This window comes from Phyllostomus hastatus, unplaced genomic scaffold, assembly GCF_019186645.2.
Source record: "Phyllostomus hastatus isolate PE091 unplaced genomic scaffold, TTU_PhHast_1.1 phas_contig_5, whole genome shotgun sequence".
In the NCBI taxonomy this organism is placed as follows: domain Eukaryota; kingdom Metazoa; phylum Chordata; class Mammalia; order Chiroptera; family Phyllostomidae; genus Phyllostomus; species Phyllostomus hastatus.
The window spans coordinates 2,092,704-2,106,747 of record NW_025333897.1 but is presented as its reverse complement, the minus strand read 5'-3'; the positions used below and the strand labels follow the sequence as shown (position 1 = coordinate 2,106,747).

Sequence of the window (14,044 nt, the reverse complement as noted above, 5' to 3'; positions counted from 1 at the left end):
AGAATCTGATTGGTCATGGTGTACTACGGGGGCGAAACGTGAGCGATTTAACCTACTCTGATTGGATGGATTAGGGGGGCGTGTTGGGGAATTTCCCGCAAGGCGGAAGCTCCAGAGCTTCAGGTACAGCCCAGCGAAAGGCGGGCGGGCGGCCGTTCAGGGCCCCCTGAGGCTTCAGGGGCCATGGCTGGGGTCGCTTGCTTGGGGAAAGCTGTGGATGCCGACGAATGGTGCGACAGTGGCCTGGGCTCTCTGGGTCCAGATGCAGCGGCTCCTGGAGGACCGGGACTGGGCTCGGAACTGGATCCGGGGCTGTCTTGGGCTCACCTTGTCTTCAGCTACGTCACTGAGGATGGGGACACGTGAGTGAAAGAAACTTAGGCTGCCAAACTGGGCCCTAGGATACTATATCTGATTTCCTGTTAGTCTCTGATCCCGGTTTCCCAATCTGTCACTCCTTAATCTGATGCTTGACTTCCTGACCTGACTTTTTCTTTTTTGAAGATTTTATTTATTTATTTTTTAGAGAGAGGGAAAGGGAGGGAGAAAGGGGAGAAAAAGGGGGAGAGAAATAAGGGAGAGAAATATCAATGTGTGGTTGCCCCGTACTGGGGACCTGGCCAGCAAGCAACCCAGCATGTGCCCTAGGCTGGGAACTGAACCGGTGATCCTTTTGTTCGCAGGCCGACGCTTAATCCACTGAGCCACACCAGCCAGGGCTCTGAACCTTTAATAAAACCAATTTCCTACCCGACTTTGATCCTCATCTAATAATTTCTGACCTCCCTTCTTGTTCTCAGAGTTCCACATACTCTTCCATTGATCTTAAAACTCGATTTGACCTTCCTGACCCCAGTCCTAAGATTTTTATTAAAGCTGCAGCTCACACAGGCACCTCCTGACCTCTGACCTCCAAAAATATGTATGGTCTTTGATCTTTCGCTCCTGATTTATGAGCATTAGACCTTGATTTCCAAAATTGACACTTGGACTTTGGCTCTAAGGCCCCACCTTCTGAGCACTGATCTTCACATCCCACATTCAAAGAGAAAATTTGTAAGCTCCATGATAGCAGGGATTCATCTGTTAAGCAAGCAAATGTTTATCAAACACTACCACGTTTTAGCCGCTGTCTTAGGTGCTGGTGATAAGGCAGTGAAGAAAACAGAAAAAACTTAAGACCGTTGGAGTATACATTTGAGGGAGGAGGGTATATAGGCAGAAAGACAGGAAGGGAGGAAGGGATTGAAAAAAGAAAGGAAGAAAAAAAAAGGAAAGAAAGACACAAAATAAGACAGAGAAATGGCAAAAATAAAAAAGACAGAAAAATGTTGTGCCAGAGGGTACTTCTTTGGAGAAAAATCAAGAAGGAAAATGAGACAAGTAGATTATTCGGGGAGAGCATTCTGGGTAGGAGGGTGGAAAGAGCAACCTTGGAAAGGCCCAAGTGAGGGACGGCACCTGGGGTTTTTGTGTGCTGTGCTTTCTGCTGTATCCCCAGTGACTGCACAGGGCCTGGCCCGTAGGTGGCACTCAATAAACATTGGTCTCAAAGAACCAAATTGGTTTCGTTAATTTTTCTCTCTCTTTTTTTGGCTATTTTATTGATCTGTGTTGTGATTTTCATTATTTCCTTTCTTCTGCTTACTTTGGGCTTAATTTGTTTTTCTTTTTCCGGTATTTGAGGTAGAAAGTGAGGTCATGGAGACCTTCCTTCTCTGTTACAGGTATTGGGTGCTATAAATTTCCTCAAGCACAGCTTCAGAGGTATCTCACAAATTCTGATATGTTCTGTTTTGACTTTTATTTAATTCACTATACTTTATCATTTCTCTTTTGATATCTTCTTTGGTTGGTGGATTATTTAGAAGTATGCTATGTAGTCTCCAGACATTTGGAAGACTTTCCAGATGCCTTTCTTTTATTGATTTTTAATTTGGTTCCATTGTGGACTGAGAACATACTTTGTATGATTAGAATCCTTTTAAACTTATGAAGACTTGTTGTATGGTCCAGAATACTGTGTGCGCTTGAGAAGAATATGTATTCTGCTGTTGTTGGGTACAGTGTTCCATTCCACTATGTCCTTGCTGATGATTTCTGTCTACTTGTCCTGTCCATTGTTGAGTGATGTATGGAAATCTCCAATAAGAATTGTGGATTTGTCTATTTCTCCTTGTAGTTCTATCAGATTTTGCTTTGTGTAATTGGACACTCTGTTATTAGGGACACAGATGTTTATAATTATGTCTCTTGCTTCATTGATCTCTTTCTCATCATGAAATAACCTTTATCCTTGGTGATATTCCTTGCTCTGAGATCTACTCTGATATTAAAATACTCGAGTCCTGCTTTCTCTTGGCTGACTAGTGTGAGCGTGACACACTGCTTTCCACCCTTTTATTTTTAACCTATTTTAAAATATTTATATTTAAAGAGTTCTTTATAGGCAGCATATATTTGGGTTTTGCTTTTTTAGTCACTGCGACGTCTGCTTTGTAATTAGAGTGTTTAGACCATTTACATTTAATTATTGATGTGGTTATGTTTATTATATTGCTGTTGGTTTTATACTTATCTCTTCTTTGTTTCTCGGCTCCTCTTTATCTTCCTTCTTTTGGAGCTAGTACATTTTGTTCCATTGTATTTCTTTGTTGGCTTATTAGCTTTAACTCTTTGTTTTTTTTTTATTTTAGTGGCTGCTCTGAAAGATGGGGCTGGCAGATTCTGGACTCCAGGAAGAATCCAGCCAGCCAGCTGCTTTTGTGTGGCAGTGAGCTAAGAATGGGTTTTACATTTTTAAATAGATAAAAAAAAAATAAAAAGAACAATATTTTGTCATCAGTGAAAATCATATGAAATTCCAATTTCAGGCTCTATAAATCAAGTTCTGTGGGAATACAGCCCCACGCATCCCTTTCTGTATTGCCACTGGCTGCTTTGGCTTCACCACAGCAGAGCAGAGTAGGTAAAAGAGACCACGTGGCCCCCAAAGCCTGAAATATTTATCTGGCCCTTTATAGAAAATGTTTGTGGATCCCTGCTTGAGAGCTTTTAGTATACAGACTTGACCTTGGAGTGATAGGATGCCAGTTCCCGAGGAGTGAAAGAACCTTAGGCAGTGTATTTCCATTCGGCCCCTCCTGGCCTTTATGCTGTTGTGCTCGTACAGTTTACTTCCACAGGTGTTATAAACCCCACCATCCATTGTTATTATTTTTGCTTAGTCAGTCAATTATATTAAAAAATTATCTTAGAAAGAGGTTTACATAATAAAAGAACTTATCCGTTGATCCCCAGCATTACTGTTTTCAGCATTCCTTAGCCTTTGTATAGATCCATTTTCCTTTTCCTTGCAGCTTCCTCTGACATTTCTTGTGGTGTGGGTTGGCTGGGGATGAGTTCGTTCAGCTTTTGTGTATCTGAAAACAGCTGTATTTTGTATTAATTTTTGAAAGCTATTTTTCCTGGATCAAAGAATTCTGGTTGGACAGTTACTGTCTTTGAGCACATTGAAGGTGTTGCTCCATTGTGGGTTTCTTGCATTGTTCCCTACGTGAAATCTGCTGTCATTCTTATTTCTAGTCCTCTATATTTAATGTATCTTTTCTCTGGCTCCTTTCAAGATTTTGGTCTAATCATTGGTTTTGAGCAGATTTTTTAATGATGGATCTTGGTGTAGTTTACTTCATTTTTCTTGTTCTTGGCAGTCACTCACTTTCTTGACTCTGTGAATGTAGAGTTTTCAGCAAGTTTGGAGATACTAAATCTGTCTCCCCCATTAGGGACATTGTCCCACAGCTCACTGATGTTCCATTTTTTTTTTTAAAGATTTTATTTATTTCTTTTTAGAGTAAAGGGAAGGGAGGGAGAAAGAGAGGGGGAGAAACATTGATGTGTGGTTGCCTCTCAAGCGCCTTCTACTGGGGACCTGGCCTGAAGCCCAGGCACGTGCCCTGACTGGGAATTGAACTGGCAACCCTTTGGTTCACAGGCCTGTGCTCACTCCACTGAGCCACACCAGCCAGGGCCATTTTTTAATATGCTCTTTGTGTTTCCTTCTGGAACGTTTCTGTTGTGAAGTCTTCCAATATGTGAGTCTCCCTTCTGCAGTGTGTAATTTGCTGTTAATCCCATCCAGTTTGTTTTTCATCGGATGCTGTAGTTTTTATCTCTAGTTCTATTTGAGTCTTTTTCTTTCTTTTTAAAATTAAAATTTTTTTGTTTTTATCCTCATCTGAGAATGTTTTATTGATTTTATCTTATTTTTAATGATATTTTATTGATTATGCTATTACAGTTGTCCTGATTTTTCCCACTTTGCCCCCCTCCACCCAGCATCACCCACTCTCTCAGGTAGTCCCCCCACCATTGTTCATGTCCATGGGTCTCGTATAAGTTCTTTGGCTACTCCATTTCCCATACTGTAATGTACTTCACATCCCCATGGCTATTCTGTACCTACCTATTTGTACTTCTTAATCCCCTCACTTCTTCACCCATTTCCCCAAATCCCCCTCCGTTTTAGAAACCACCAAAATGCTTCTGTATCAATAATTCTCTCTGTTCTTCTTGTTTGCTAAGTTTATTTTTTAGATTCAGTTGTTGATAGGTATGTATTTTTTGCCATCTTATTGGTCATAGTTTTGATCTTTTTCTTAAATAAATCCTTTTAACATTTCATGTAATAATGGTTTGGTGATGATGAACTCCTTTAGTGTTTTCTAGTCTGGGAAACACTTTATTTATCTTTTGATTGTAAATGATATCTTTGCTGAGCAGAGTAATGTTGGCTGTAAGTCCCTGCTTTTCATGACTTTGAATATTTCTTGCCAGTCCCTTCTAGCCTGTGCTTTCTTTTGAGAAATCAGCTGACAGTTTTATGGGAGTTCTGCTGTACATAACTAACTGCTTTTCTCTTGCTGCTTTTAAGATTCTCTCTTTATCTTTAACCTTTGGCATTTTAATTATGATGTGTCTTGGAGTGAGCCTCTTTGCATCCATCTCGTTTGGGACATTGTATGCTTCCTGGACTTGCATGTCTATTTCCTTCACCAACTTAGGGAAGTTTTCTTTCATTCCTTCTTCAAATAGGTGACTAATTTCTTGCTCTTTCCCTTCTCCTTCTGGCCTCCCTATGATGCGAATGTTGGACCTCTTGAAGCTGTCCCAGAGCCTGCTTACACTATTCTCATTTTGGGGGGTATCTTTTTCTTCTTGTTCTGTTTGGTGGTTTTTTGCTTCTGTATGTTCCAAATCATTGATTTGATTCTGGGCTTCATTCACTCTACTATTGATTCCCTGTAAATTGTTTTTTATTTTAATTAGTGTATCCTTCATTTCTGACTGGGTCTTTTTTATGCTGTTGAGGTCCTCACTAAATTCCTTGAGCATCCTTATAACCACTGTTTTGAGCTCTGCATCTGATAGATTGCTTATCTCCATTTTGTTTAGTTCTTGTTCTGGAGTTTTGATCTGTTCTTTCATTTGTTCTTCCACGTTTCTCTCCTCATTTTGGCAGCCTCCAGGTATTTGTTTCCATGTATTAGGTAAAGCTGCTATGACTCCCTGTCTTGGTAGTGTGTCCTGGTATAATAGATGTCCTGTAGGATCCAGTGACACAGCCTCTCCATCACCCAAGGTAGGTACTTGAGGTGCACCATTTGTGTGGGCTGAGTATACTTTCCTCCTGTAGTTGAACCTTGATTACTGTTGGCAGGGCAATGAGAGGGATTTACCCGGGCCAGTCAGCTGCGAGGGTTGGCTGTGACCACTGAGCACAAACCTTTACTCTCCATGGATAAGCAGCTGTGCAGGGCAGGGTCGTGGTGTTCTGACGTTGTCTGAGGTTGTTTACTACAACTACAGCTGTAGGGCGCGCAGGCCCTGGGGTTTCCCGGGTGGTGCAGGAGAAGGTCAGCCCCTGCTATGTTTTGCCTGGGGCCACCCTGCATGAGCTGTAAAACAATCTGAGATGGCTGCTACTTGGGCTGGGCTTGGAGATTCCCAGGTGAAGCCAAGCTGTGAATTTAGGCTGTTTGCTACTAGCGCTGGGCCTAGGGCCCCTTAGCAAGAAGTATGGGGGGTTAAGGACTCACTGAAGTTGGCTGTTGCTTGTTTGAAAGGATTTAAGAAGTTGTGAAGTATGATCCAAGACTAGCCATTCATATAGAAAAGCACCTTGGGGTGGGAGTGGTCTGTAAGTTTGGTGGGACAAAGTCTCTGGGGATCCCCAGGGCAGGGCAAACAGTGTTAGCCAGGTTGATGGAGTCTCAGATATGGCACCTGGCTGCCAGCTGTCTGGCTTTGTAGAGGGAGGGTTCAGAAAAGGGACAATGGCCTCTGCCCACCTTTCTGTCTGGCAGAAGGATCTCCCCCACCTCTCGCTTTGATGCCAGACTCTTCACTTTCTCCCTGTATGCCATGGTGCCTTTCAGGCTGCTACCCCAGTGCTGGTGCTCAGAAGGAGTGAGTCTGATTAAATCTGTGTGTGGTGTCTTTAAGAAGAACTGCTTGGGACTCCAGAAGTTTCTTCTACCTACTCAGTCCCCACTGGTTTTTGCAGCGAGAAATTATAGGGGCTTATCTTCTTGGCATTGGAATTCTGGGCTGAGGGGCATGGTGTGGGGCTGGGACTCCTCGCTCCCAAGATATTCCTCCTGAATTTTTATCCACCACACGTGGATGTGGGACCAGCCCATTCCACATCTGCACCCCTCGTACCAGTCTGGATGGCTGTGGTTTCTTTAATTCCGCAGTTGTCAGACTTCCATTCAACTTGATTTCTGATGGTTCTAAGTGATGATTGTTCTATATGTTAGTTGTAATTTTGATGTGGTTGTGCGAGGAGATGAGCCGTGTTTACCTATGTGCCATGTTGACTGGAAGTGTTTTTATTCATTTTAGAAAGGGAAAAAGGGAGTAGGAGGGGAGAGAGAGAGAGAGAGAAAGAGAGAGAGAGAGAAACATTGGTCTGTTATCTTCTTTGCATTCTTCAGCCAGGGATCAAACCCACAACCTTTGGTGCACAGGATGACACTCCAACCAACTGAGCCACCCGGCAAAGGCTGGAGTCTTTTTCTTTTATCATCCATGTCTTAACTTTTGGAATGTGCGAGATAGAGTTAATGAACTGTTTTAATATTCTTGTTTGCTAATTCTAACATCCGGATCACTTCTAGGTCAACTTCAGTCAATCGATAATTCTGATTACGGATCATGTACTCCTGCCTCTTTGCATGCCTGATCATCTTTGATTCAATGTCAGACATTGTGGAATTTACCTTGTTAGGCTGGTTAGTTTGTGTTCCTGTAAATATTCTGGAGTATTGTTCTGGGTTTCAGCTAAATAACTTGTAAGTAGTTTGATTTTGCTTTTATGACTTGTTAAGTGCATCCTGAACAGTGTTCCCTCTAGTGCTCATTGTTCCCCACTACTGAGGTAAGACTTTCTGGACTGTTCTACTCAGTGTCCTGTGAAGGATGGGGTTTTCCTAGTCTGGCTGGTGGGGACAGCTGCCATTCCCAGTCTCAGGTGAGCAATGGGCGTGTTTCTCTGGTGCTTTTGGATGATACTTCCCCACACCTGGGTAGTTTCCTCACACCCAGGCCCTGATCAGTATCCTCCTAAATACAGGAGAGGCCCCTCTGCAGACGTCCGGGTCTCTCTCTGTACATCCCTCCTTTCGGGTTCTCTATCCTCTGACCTTGGCTACCTGGCTCCCTCCAAACTCAGCTCCATCTCCTCACCCAGAGCCTCCCTGCACTGTGGCATGGAAACTCTCAAAACAGTAAGCTGTGGTAGTTAGTTGAAGGGTTCACCTTGTTTATTTCCTGTCTCTCCCTATCATTCATTACATGACGTCTAATATCTTGAAAACTGTTGTTTCATACAAAAAAAGAAAGAAAGGGCCCTGGCTGGCATAGCTCAGTGGATTGAGTGTGGACTGAGAACGAAAGGGTCATAGGTTCGATTCCCAGTCAGGGCACATGCCTGAGTTGCGGGCCAGGTCCCCAGTGGGGGCCACACGAGAGGCAACCACACATTGATGTTTCTCTCTCTCTTTCCCTCCCTTCCCGTCTCTAAAAATAAATAAAATCTTAAAAAAAAAAAGAAAGAAGCTGTTTTTTGTATACTATGTTTTGTTTGATTTGTTGGCTGATTCAGATAGGAGGGAAATCTGGTCCATGTTTGAGGGGAGGTAGAAGTCCTACTTAATAAACATTGATTAAACACATTTTCTGAGTTAACTCTTACCTGACCCTCTGAGATTCCTGACAGCTGGTTCCAGAGTTGCGGTCACAATGGCTAGCACACAGTGGGTGCTCTGTGTGTACTGAATGAGTAAATGTGAGAGTACTTGACCTCTGTCTTCTGATGCCTGTCCTTGTTCTCAGGGCCCTGCACTTGGCTGTGATTCATCAGCATGAGCCCTTCCTGGATTTCCTCCTGGGCTATGTGGCTGGCACTGAGTACCTGGACCTGCAGAATGACCTGGGCCAGGTGAGCCACTGGAGGACAGTGCAAAGCTTGGGGCCAGGATTCTCAGTGCGACTCCTAACCTCTGCACTCTGCTCCTGCAGACAGCCCTGCACCTGGCAGCCATCCTGGGGGAGGCATCCACAGTGGAGAAGTTGTACATGGCAGGCTCCGGATTGCACGTGGCAGAGCGTGGGGGCCATACAGCTCTGCACCTGGCCTGCCGTGTGGGGGCACACGCCTGTGCTCGAGTGCTGCTCCAGCCCCGCCCCCAGCGCCCCAGGGAAGCCCCCAGCACCTACCTCACTCAGGGCCTGGACCACAGCCCTGACACCAGCCGCACCTCTGTTGCCTCATACCCCGAATCCGACTTGGAGAAGGAAAAGGATAAGAATGAGGACTGGAAGCTGCAGCTGGAGGCTGAAAACTACCACGGTGAGCGTTCACAGTCACTGAGAAGGGCCAGGTGACAGCACCCGGCTCTGGGCTCAGCTCTCCTGACTCAACATCCAGTGCCCTGGGAAATAAGACTGAGGCTTCAGGGACCCAGGCATTGGGACCAAAGAGGCCTGCTGAGGACCCAGATTATTGAGAATTGGCCACATGGGACCCAGGACCCCCACCTGAAGCCTCCAGGTCACTTGTAACCCACAGGGCAGAGCTACTAGGCCAAATCCAGGTGTTGGGCCCAGTCTCCATAGCCGGAAGGCACAACTCACCCTGGACACCCCCCTACCCTCAGCCATGGGTCCTAGCCCACCCAGGATGATGGAACTGTAGGCCCAGGCCCTCTGAAATTCTGGCAGCCCAGGTTCCCAGAGATTGACACTGGAGTTCAGGGACAGCCATCTGCAGCCAGTCCTCATGGGATGAAAGACTGTCTACCCAGGGCCCTGGTGCCTGGGTCTCAGCTCTCCCATCTGCAAGTCCAGCCACCTGGGACCAGGCCCCTTCACAAGGAGCCTGAGGTCATTTAATACCCAGTCTGTGTTTAGGGCCTACCCCAGGCCTCCAAACTTACAGGCCCTTCAACCACTCAGGACCCAGGAATTTGGGTTCCAGGTTCTTTGTGAAGTAAGACCAGAGACTCACGGCTCCTGGCCCCAAGATCCAGGCCTTCCGTCTATAGCCACAGGCTTTTCAGTCGTTGGGCCCCAGACACTGCACAGCCAAGGCACTGGCACCGCCAGCCACTGTCAGTCCACTGAGACTTAGGCATTTACAGTGCAGGTGGCTCTGTGACATACCCAGCAATTCAGGAGCCAGACCCTAAGCTTGGTCACCCTCAGGCCACAAAGCCCTCTCCCAGGATCATGGCGTTGGGTACCCAGGCCCCTCACCCTCCTCATCTGACATCAGTCGCTCTGTCCCCAGGCCACACCCCACTCCATGTGGCCATCATCCACAAAGATGCAGAGATGGTCCGACTGCTCCGGGAGGCCGGAGCTGACCTCAACAAACCGGTGAGCCTCCCCAGGGAGAAGGGTGGCAGGATGGGGCTGTCCCCAGGGTGGGACAGGGCTTCCTATGACCTCTCTGCTCTACCCCACAGGAGCCCACCTGCGGCCGGAGCCCCCTGCACTTGGCAGTGGAGGCCCAAGCAGCCGATGTGCTGGAGCTTCTTTTGAAGGCAGGCGCTGACCCTGCTGCCCGCATGTATGGTGGCCGCACCCCACTGGGCAGCGCCATGCTCCGGCCCAACCCCATCCTCGCCCGCCTCCTGCGTGCGCACGGTGCCCCTGAACCTGAGGATGAGGATGACAAGCCTGGCCCCTGCAGCAGCAGTAGTGACAGCGACAGCAGGGATGAGGCCGTGAGTCAGGAGGAGAGGCTGGGCAGCCCAGCGGGGGGGCTCAGGGTAGACGGTCAGGTGGAATGTCCTCAGTAGGGGAAATCAGGCAACACGCTGAGGCAGCTTGGGCTGCTGTGATTAGAGAACTCAGGCCAGCAGTGCCCAGTGAGCCGGACAGTGGGGGGGCGGTTGTGGGGGGTGGCAAGGACTCGGGTTGTGGTTGTTGAGAAGTTAAAGCAATGGCAGAGGGCAGCTCAGGCAGAGGGAGAGAAAAGACCTCGGCTGTGGTGACCGATGAGTAGGCAGCAGTGAGCAAGTAGCAGCATGGGCAGTGCTCAGGCTGTGGGAAGATGACCTTGGGCAGCAGTGATTTGGACCCTGGCAGTAGTAGGGAAAGACCTTGGCCAGCGGTGAGGATGTTTCCTTGGAGAACCCAGGCCGCTACTTTGGGCAGGGGGTGATGTTGGATGGAGGGACTGAGGAATTTGGGTAAAGGCAGAGGGAAGGGGCAGGGGAGGGAGACCTCAGTGGCTGTGGCCACTAAAGGACTGGAGAAGCAGCCGGGCTAGAGCCCCAGCGGTAGCCGTGGGAGAACCCAGCCAGCCTTGAAGTTGGTGGGTGGAGGACCAGGAGCTGGGAAGTTGAACTACAAGCAGGGAAACTTGGGTTTCAGGACAAGACCCATTTTTTTGGGTGAGTGGGAGAAATTGGGCAGCGGGCAAGGTGGCAACCACCTGAGCCCTTCTGTTTGGCCTGCTCTGCCTGCAGGATGAATATGACGACATCGTGGTCCACAGCGGCCGGACCGCAAATCGGATACCTCCTACCCAAGCCTCCAAACCTCTCCCTGACGACCCTGTCTGACTCAGTTGTTAATAGAATTTCCCATGTAATAAAATCCCAGTTCTGACAACCAGAGACTAGATTGACTGTTGCCTTCCCAGTCTTCCAGTTTACTCCTGGGCCCCACCCGTCCCAAATCGAGTGCTACACAGTAAGCCCTGGTGGTTTGCTTTGTGCTTTATTCACTCAGAAGGGTGGGAGTGGGTTTCGTGGGGGGCGGAGTGTCTCCTGAGTCGGTCTGAGCCAGCCCTTCTCTCCAGCGCAGACTCGGCCCCTCAGGCCTGGCTCCAAGGCACACCCCCCTCACACCCCTGCAGGTTGGGAGTGGAGCGGGCACCTGGTGAGGTGGGGGCTTTGGGGGTCAACAGTCCTAAGCCACGGGGTGTGTCAGGAAGGAGGGCACAAGGTCAGGGGTCAGCCTTCCCGCCAGAGCTCTTGCCTCAGCACCTCTGCAGCTTTCTTCAGCTCCTCTCTCACATGCTCCAGCCGCTCTGCGTCCTGCTCCTGGTGGGATCAGAAATGGGGTGGTCAGTGCCCGCCAGAGGCAGGTCTCCTCCGTGGTCACCTGTGAATGGGGGCCATGTCAGCTTGCATAGTGGCAGCCAGCAGTGGTCATCATGGGCTGTGATAGTGACCACAGTGGTTGCCATAGTCCCAGAAGAGTAATGTTGGCCAGCGTGACCAGTGGTGAGGCCTACGGTGACCGCCACAGCCAACAGCAGCAGACATAGGACCAGCAGAGGTGCCAACTGGGATGCCATAACCCATTTGGGAGCGGATGGCCATTTCGGTTACGGCCGCCAATCATGGAGACACCCTGCTTTCTACAGTAGTGCCCATGTACAGTGCAGTGAACCAGGCACAGCATCAGCCTATTCGTGTGGCCAATTTGGTTGTTGGGGACTAGCAATGGTGGCTAATCGAGACACTTCTGTGCACTAATGACGGCCGTCCAGGTTGCTATAATGAGAGTGGAAACCATCTTGGTCTGGTAGTGGCCCTGCTTGGATGTTCCTGTCTAGTCCTGGTCACTGTGACCCTTTCATGGTGGGCCTTACTATTTATGGTCCAACACTGGCTGGTAGCTGTGTGGCAGGAGCCCCACTGACGGGTCTACCCCGCTCCCCACTGCCTCCTCTGCTCACCTCCCTCACCGCAGCCTCTGCCTTCTCCTGCTTGGGCTCAGTTTCCGGCAGGCGGTGGTGGTGGTGCAGCAGGTCCTCGTGCCTCTCTCTTCCCCTGCCCTCTGCCCCCTTCCACAGGCTGTGGCCCCCGCCCAGCACCTGCATGCCCTTCTCAGCCTCGAACTGGGCTGCCTCCTCGTCACTGGCCTGCTCTGCCACCCGCTTCTGGGGGCCACCTCCATCCTCTAGCTGCTGCTTCCACAGGCCCTCAAAGGTCTCCGAGGGCACCCTCTTCTTTTCCCCCTCCTCCTCTTCACGGTCTTCCTCCTGGCGGAGCTGGCTGTGGAGCTGCTTGCGGATTGCCTGTTCCTGCACTTCAGACTTGTGGATCTTCTCCGCTGCCTCCTCCTCTTCCTCATCCCTCACCTCCTGGCTGGACCTCATCTTCCCAGTCTCCCGCTTCTTGAAATCTCCAACCAGCAGGCCTTTTTCCTCAGTGGATACACAGCTGTAGGGTCCTGTCTCACACATCTCTGGTGGAAAGAGAAAGGATGCTCTTCATATGGCCAGTTGGGAAACATCTGGAGTTCTGGGGCCCACCCAGAGCCCCACCGGGGGACCACCCAGAACTGGGAGAGGAGGGTCAGGTGCTGAGGACATTGCCCCACTCCCGGACCACTGTAGGGGAGTCCCCAGGGTGGGCTGGGGCCAGGCTGGACATGCTGGGAGAAGAGAGGACACGAGGACTTGGCGGTGACTGGTGTCACCCCCACCAGCCCAAAATGGAGCCCAAGCAGGAGGAGAGGGAAGAGGCTTTGGAGAGGGAGGTGAGTGGAGGAGGCCAGGAATGGTTGGGGATAAGAGGACACCCTCCAGGCAGCCTGGAACAATGCCAGGTGGGGTGGGAGCTCCCAGAGGAACTGGAGCCTGGGCCCTCCTTACCTTTGTGGAGGAGAGTTGTGCAAGGGCCTCGCTGGGCCTGACCCAGGGTCAGCACTTCTGTGACCACCTCTGCCAGACAGCGGGTCAGCTAAGGGTGAAGGGTCAGAGGGGAACCTGAGGTTAGGGCAGGTGGGGGTAAGGAGAGCAGCTACAGAGGAGATGACCGTGGGGGAGGCTGGGCAGGAATGGTCAGGGCCCCTGGGGTGTGAGCCAGGGCAGGGGGTCCACACTCCTTACCTCCTCCTTGGAAGGCCTCGGTGCCAATGGAGCAGCGGAGGCTGTGGAGGAAGGAGGTGGGAACGGGGCTCAAGACCCCGGCACTGTCCCCGATGCTGATCCAAGCGCCAAGGGCGTCCTGGTACCCACAGTCTTCTCCCCAGTTCACCTGCCAGGTGCACTGTCCCCACGGGAAACTCGGCCCATGAAGTCCGTCATCCGACCCCGTGGGGGGCACTGTCCCAGCCCCCCCCACCCGAGTCCCTGCTCCCAGACCACCACCGAGGTGCCCCCTCCCCGGTTTCTGGCACTCACACGCCCCCAGCAGCAGCACCAGCAGCGGGGACAGCGGCAGCACCTGCAGCACCGAGCGCCCACAGTGCAGCGGCATGGTGAGGCTTCCCAACCAGGGACCTGGTGCTATGAAGAACCGGGTGGCAGGTCCTTATAACCCGCGCCCCTGGCCTCCGTGAGGGAGGAAGTGACGTCACTGCCGCCCCCTCCCTGCCCGAGGCTGGACAACAGCTGCGGGGCGCCCGACCTGCCCGAGACCCTCAATTATTCATGGGGACCCACGCCCTGCGCCCGCTCCCCTCCTGCTTTTTGGCGCCTCAGCATCAGGATGGGAGGGTGCGCGGGGGGGGCGGG

At 50.1% G+C, this 14,044-nt stretch overlaps 2 protein-coding genes across 2 annotated transcripts; one reads left to right on the top strand and one right to left on the bottom strand.

The window, feature by feature from the left end:
• The first annotated feature begins 105 nt into the window (after positions 1-105).
• NFKBIB (NFKB inhibitor beta) lies at positions 106-11,184 on the top strand. The gene is made up of 6 exons (XM_045846825.1): positions 106-362; positions 8,398-8,503; positions 8,584-8,914; positions 9,854-9,942; positions 10,032-10,292; positions 11,040-11,184. The coding sequence occupies exons 1-6, from the start codon at positions 184-186 to the stop codon at positions 11,133-11,135; spliced, it is 1,062 nt and encodes a 353-aa protein (XP_045702781.1). The 5' UTR covers positions 106-183; the 3' UTR covers positions 11,136-11,184.
• Positions 11,185-11,295: 111 nt separating this feature from the next.
• CCER2 (coiled-coil glutamate rich protein 2) lies at positions 11,296-13,954 on the bottom strand. Its single transcript, XM_045846906.1, has 5 exons — positions 13,712-13,954; positions 13,418-13,458; positions 13,181-13,268; positions 12,260-12,771; positions 11,296-11,618 (listed from the first exon to the last, which is right to left on the bottom strand). The coding sequence occupies exons 1-5, from the start codon at positions 13,785-13,787 to the stop codon at positions 11,529-11,531; spliced, it is 807 nt and encodes a 268-aa protein (XP_045702862.1). The 5' UTR covers positions 13,788-13,954; the 3' UTR covers positions 11,296-11,528.
• Between the last annotated feature and the right edge of the window lie 90 nt (positions 13,955-14,044).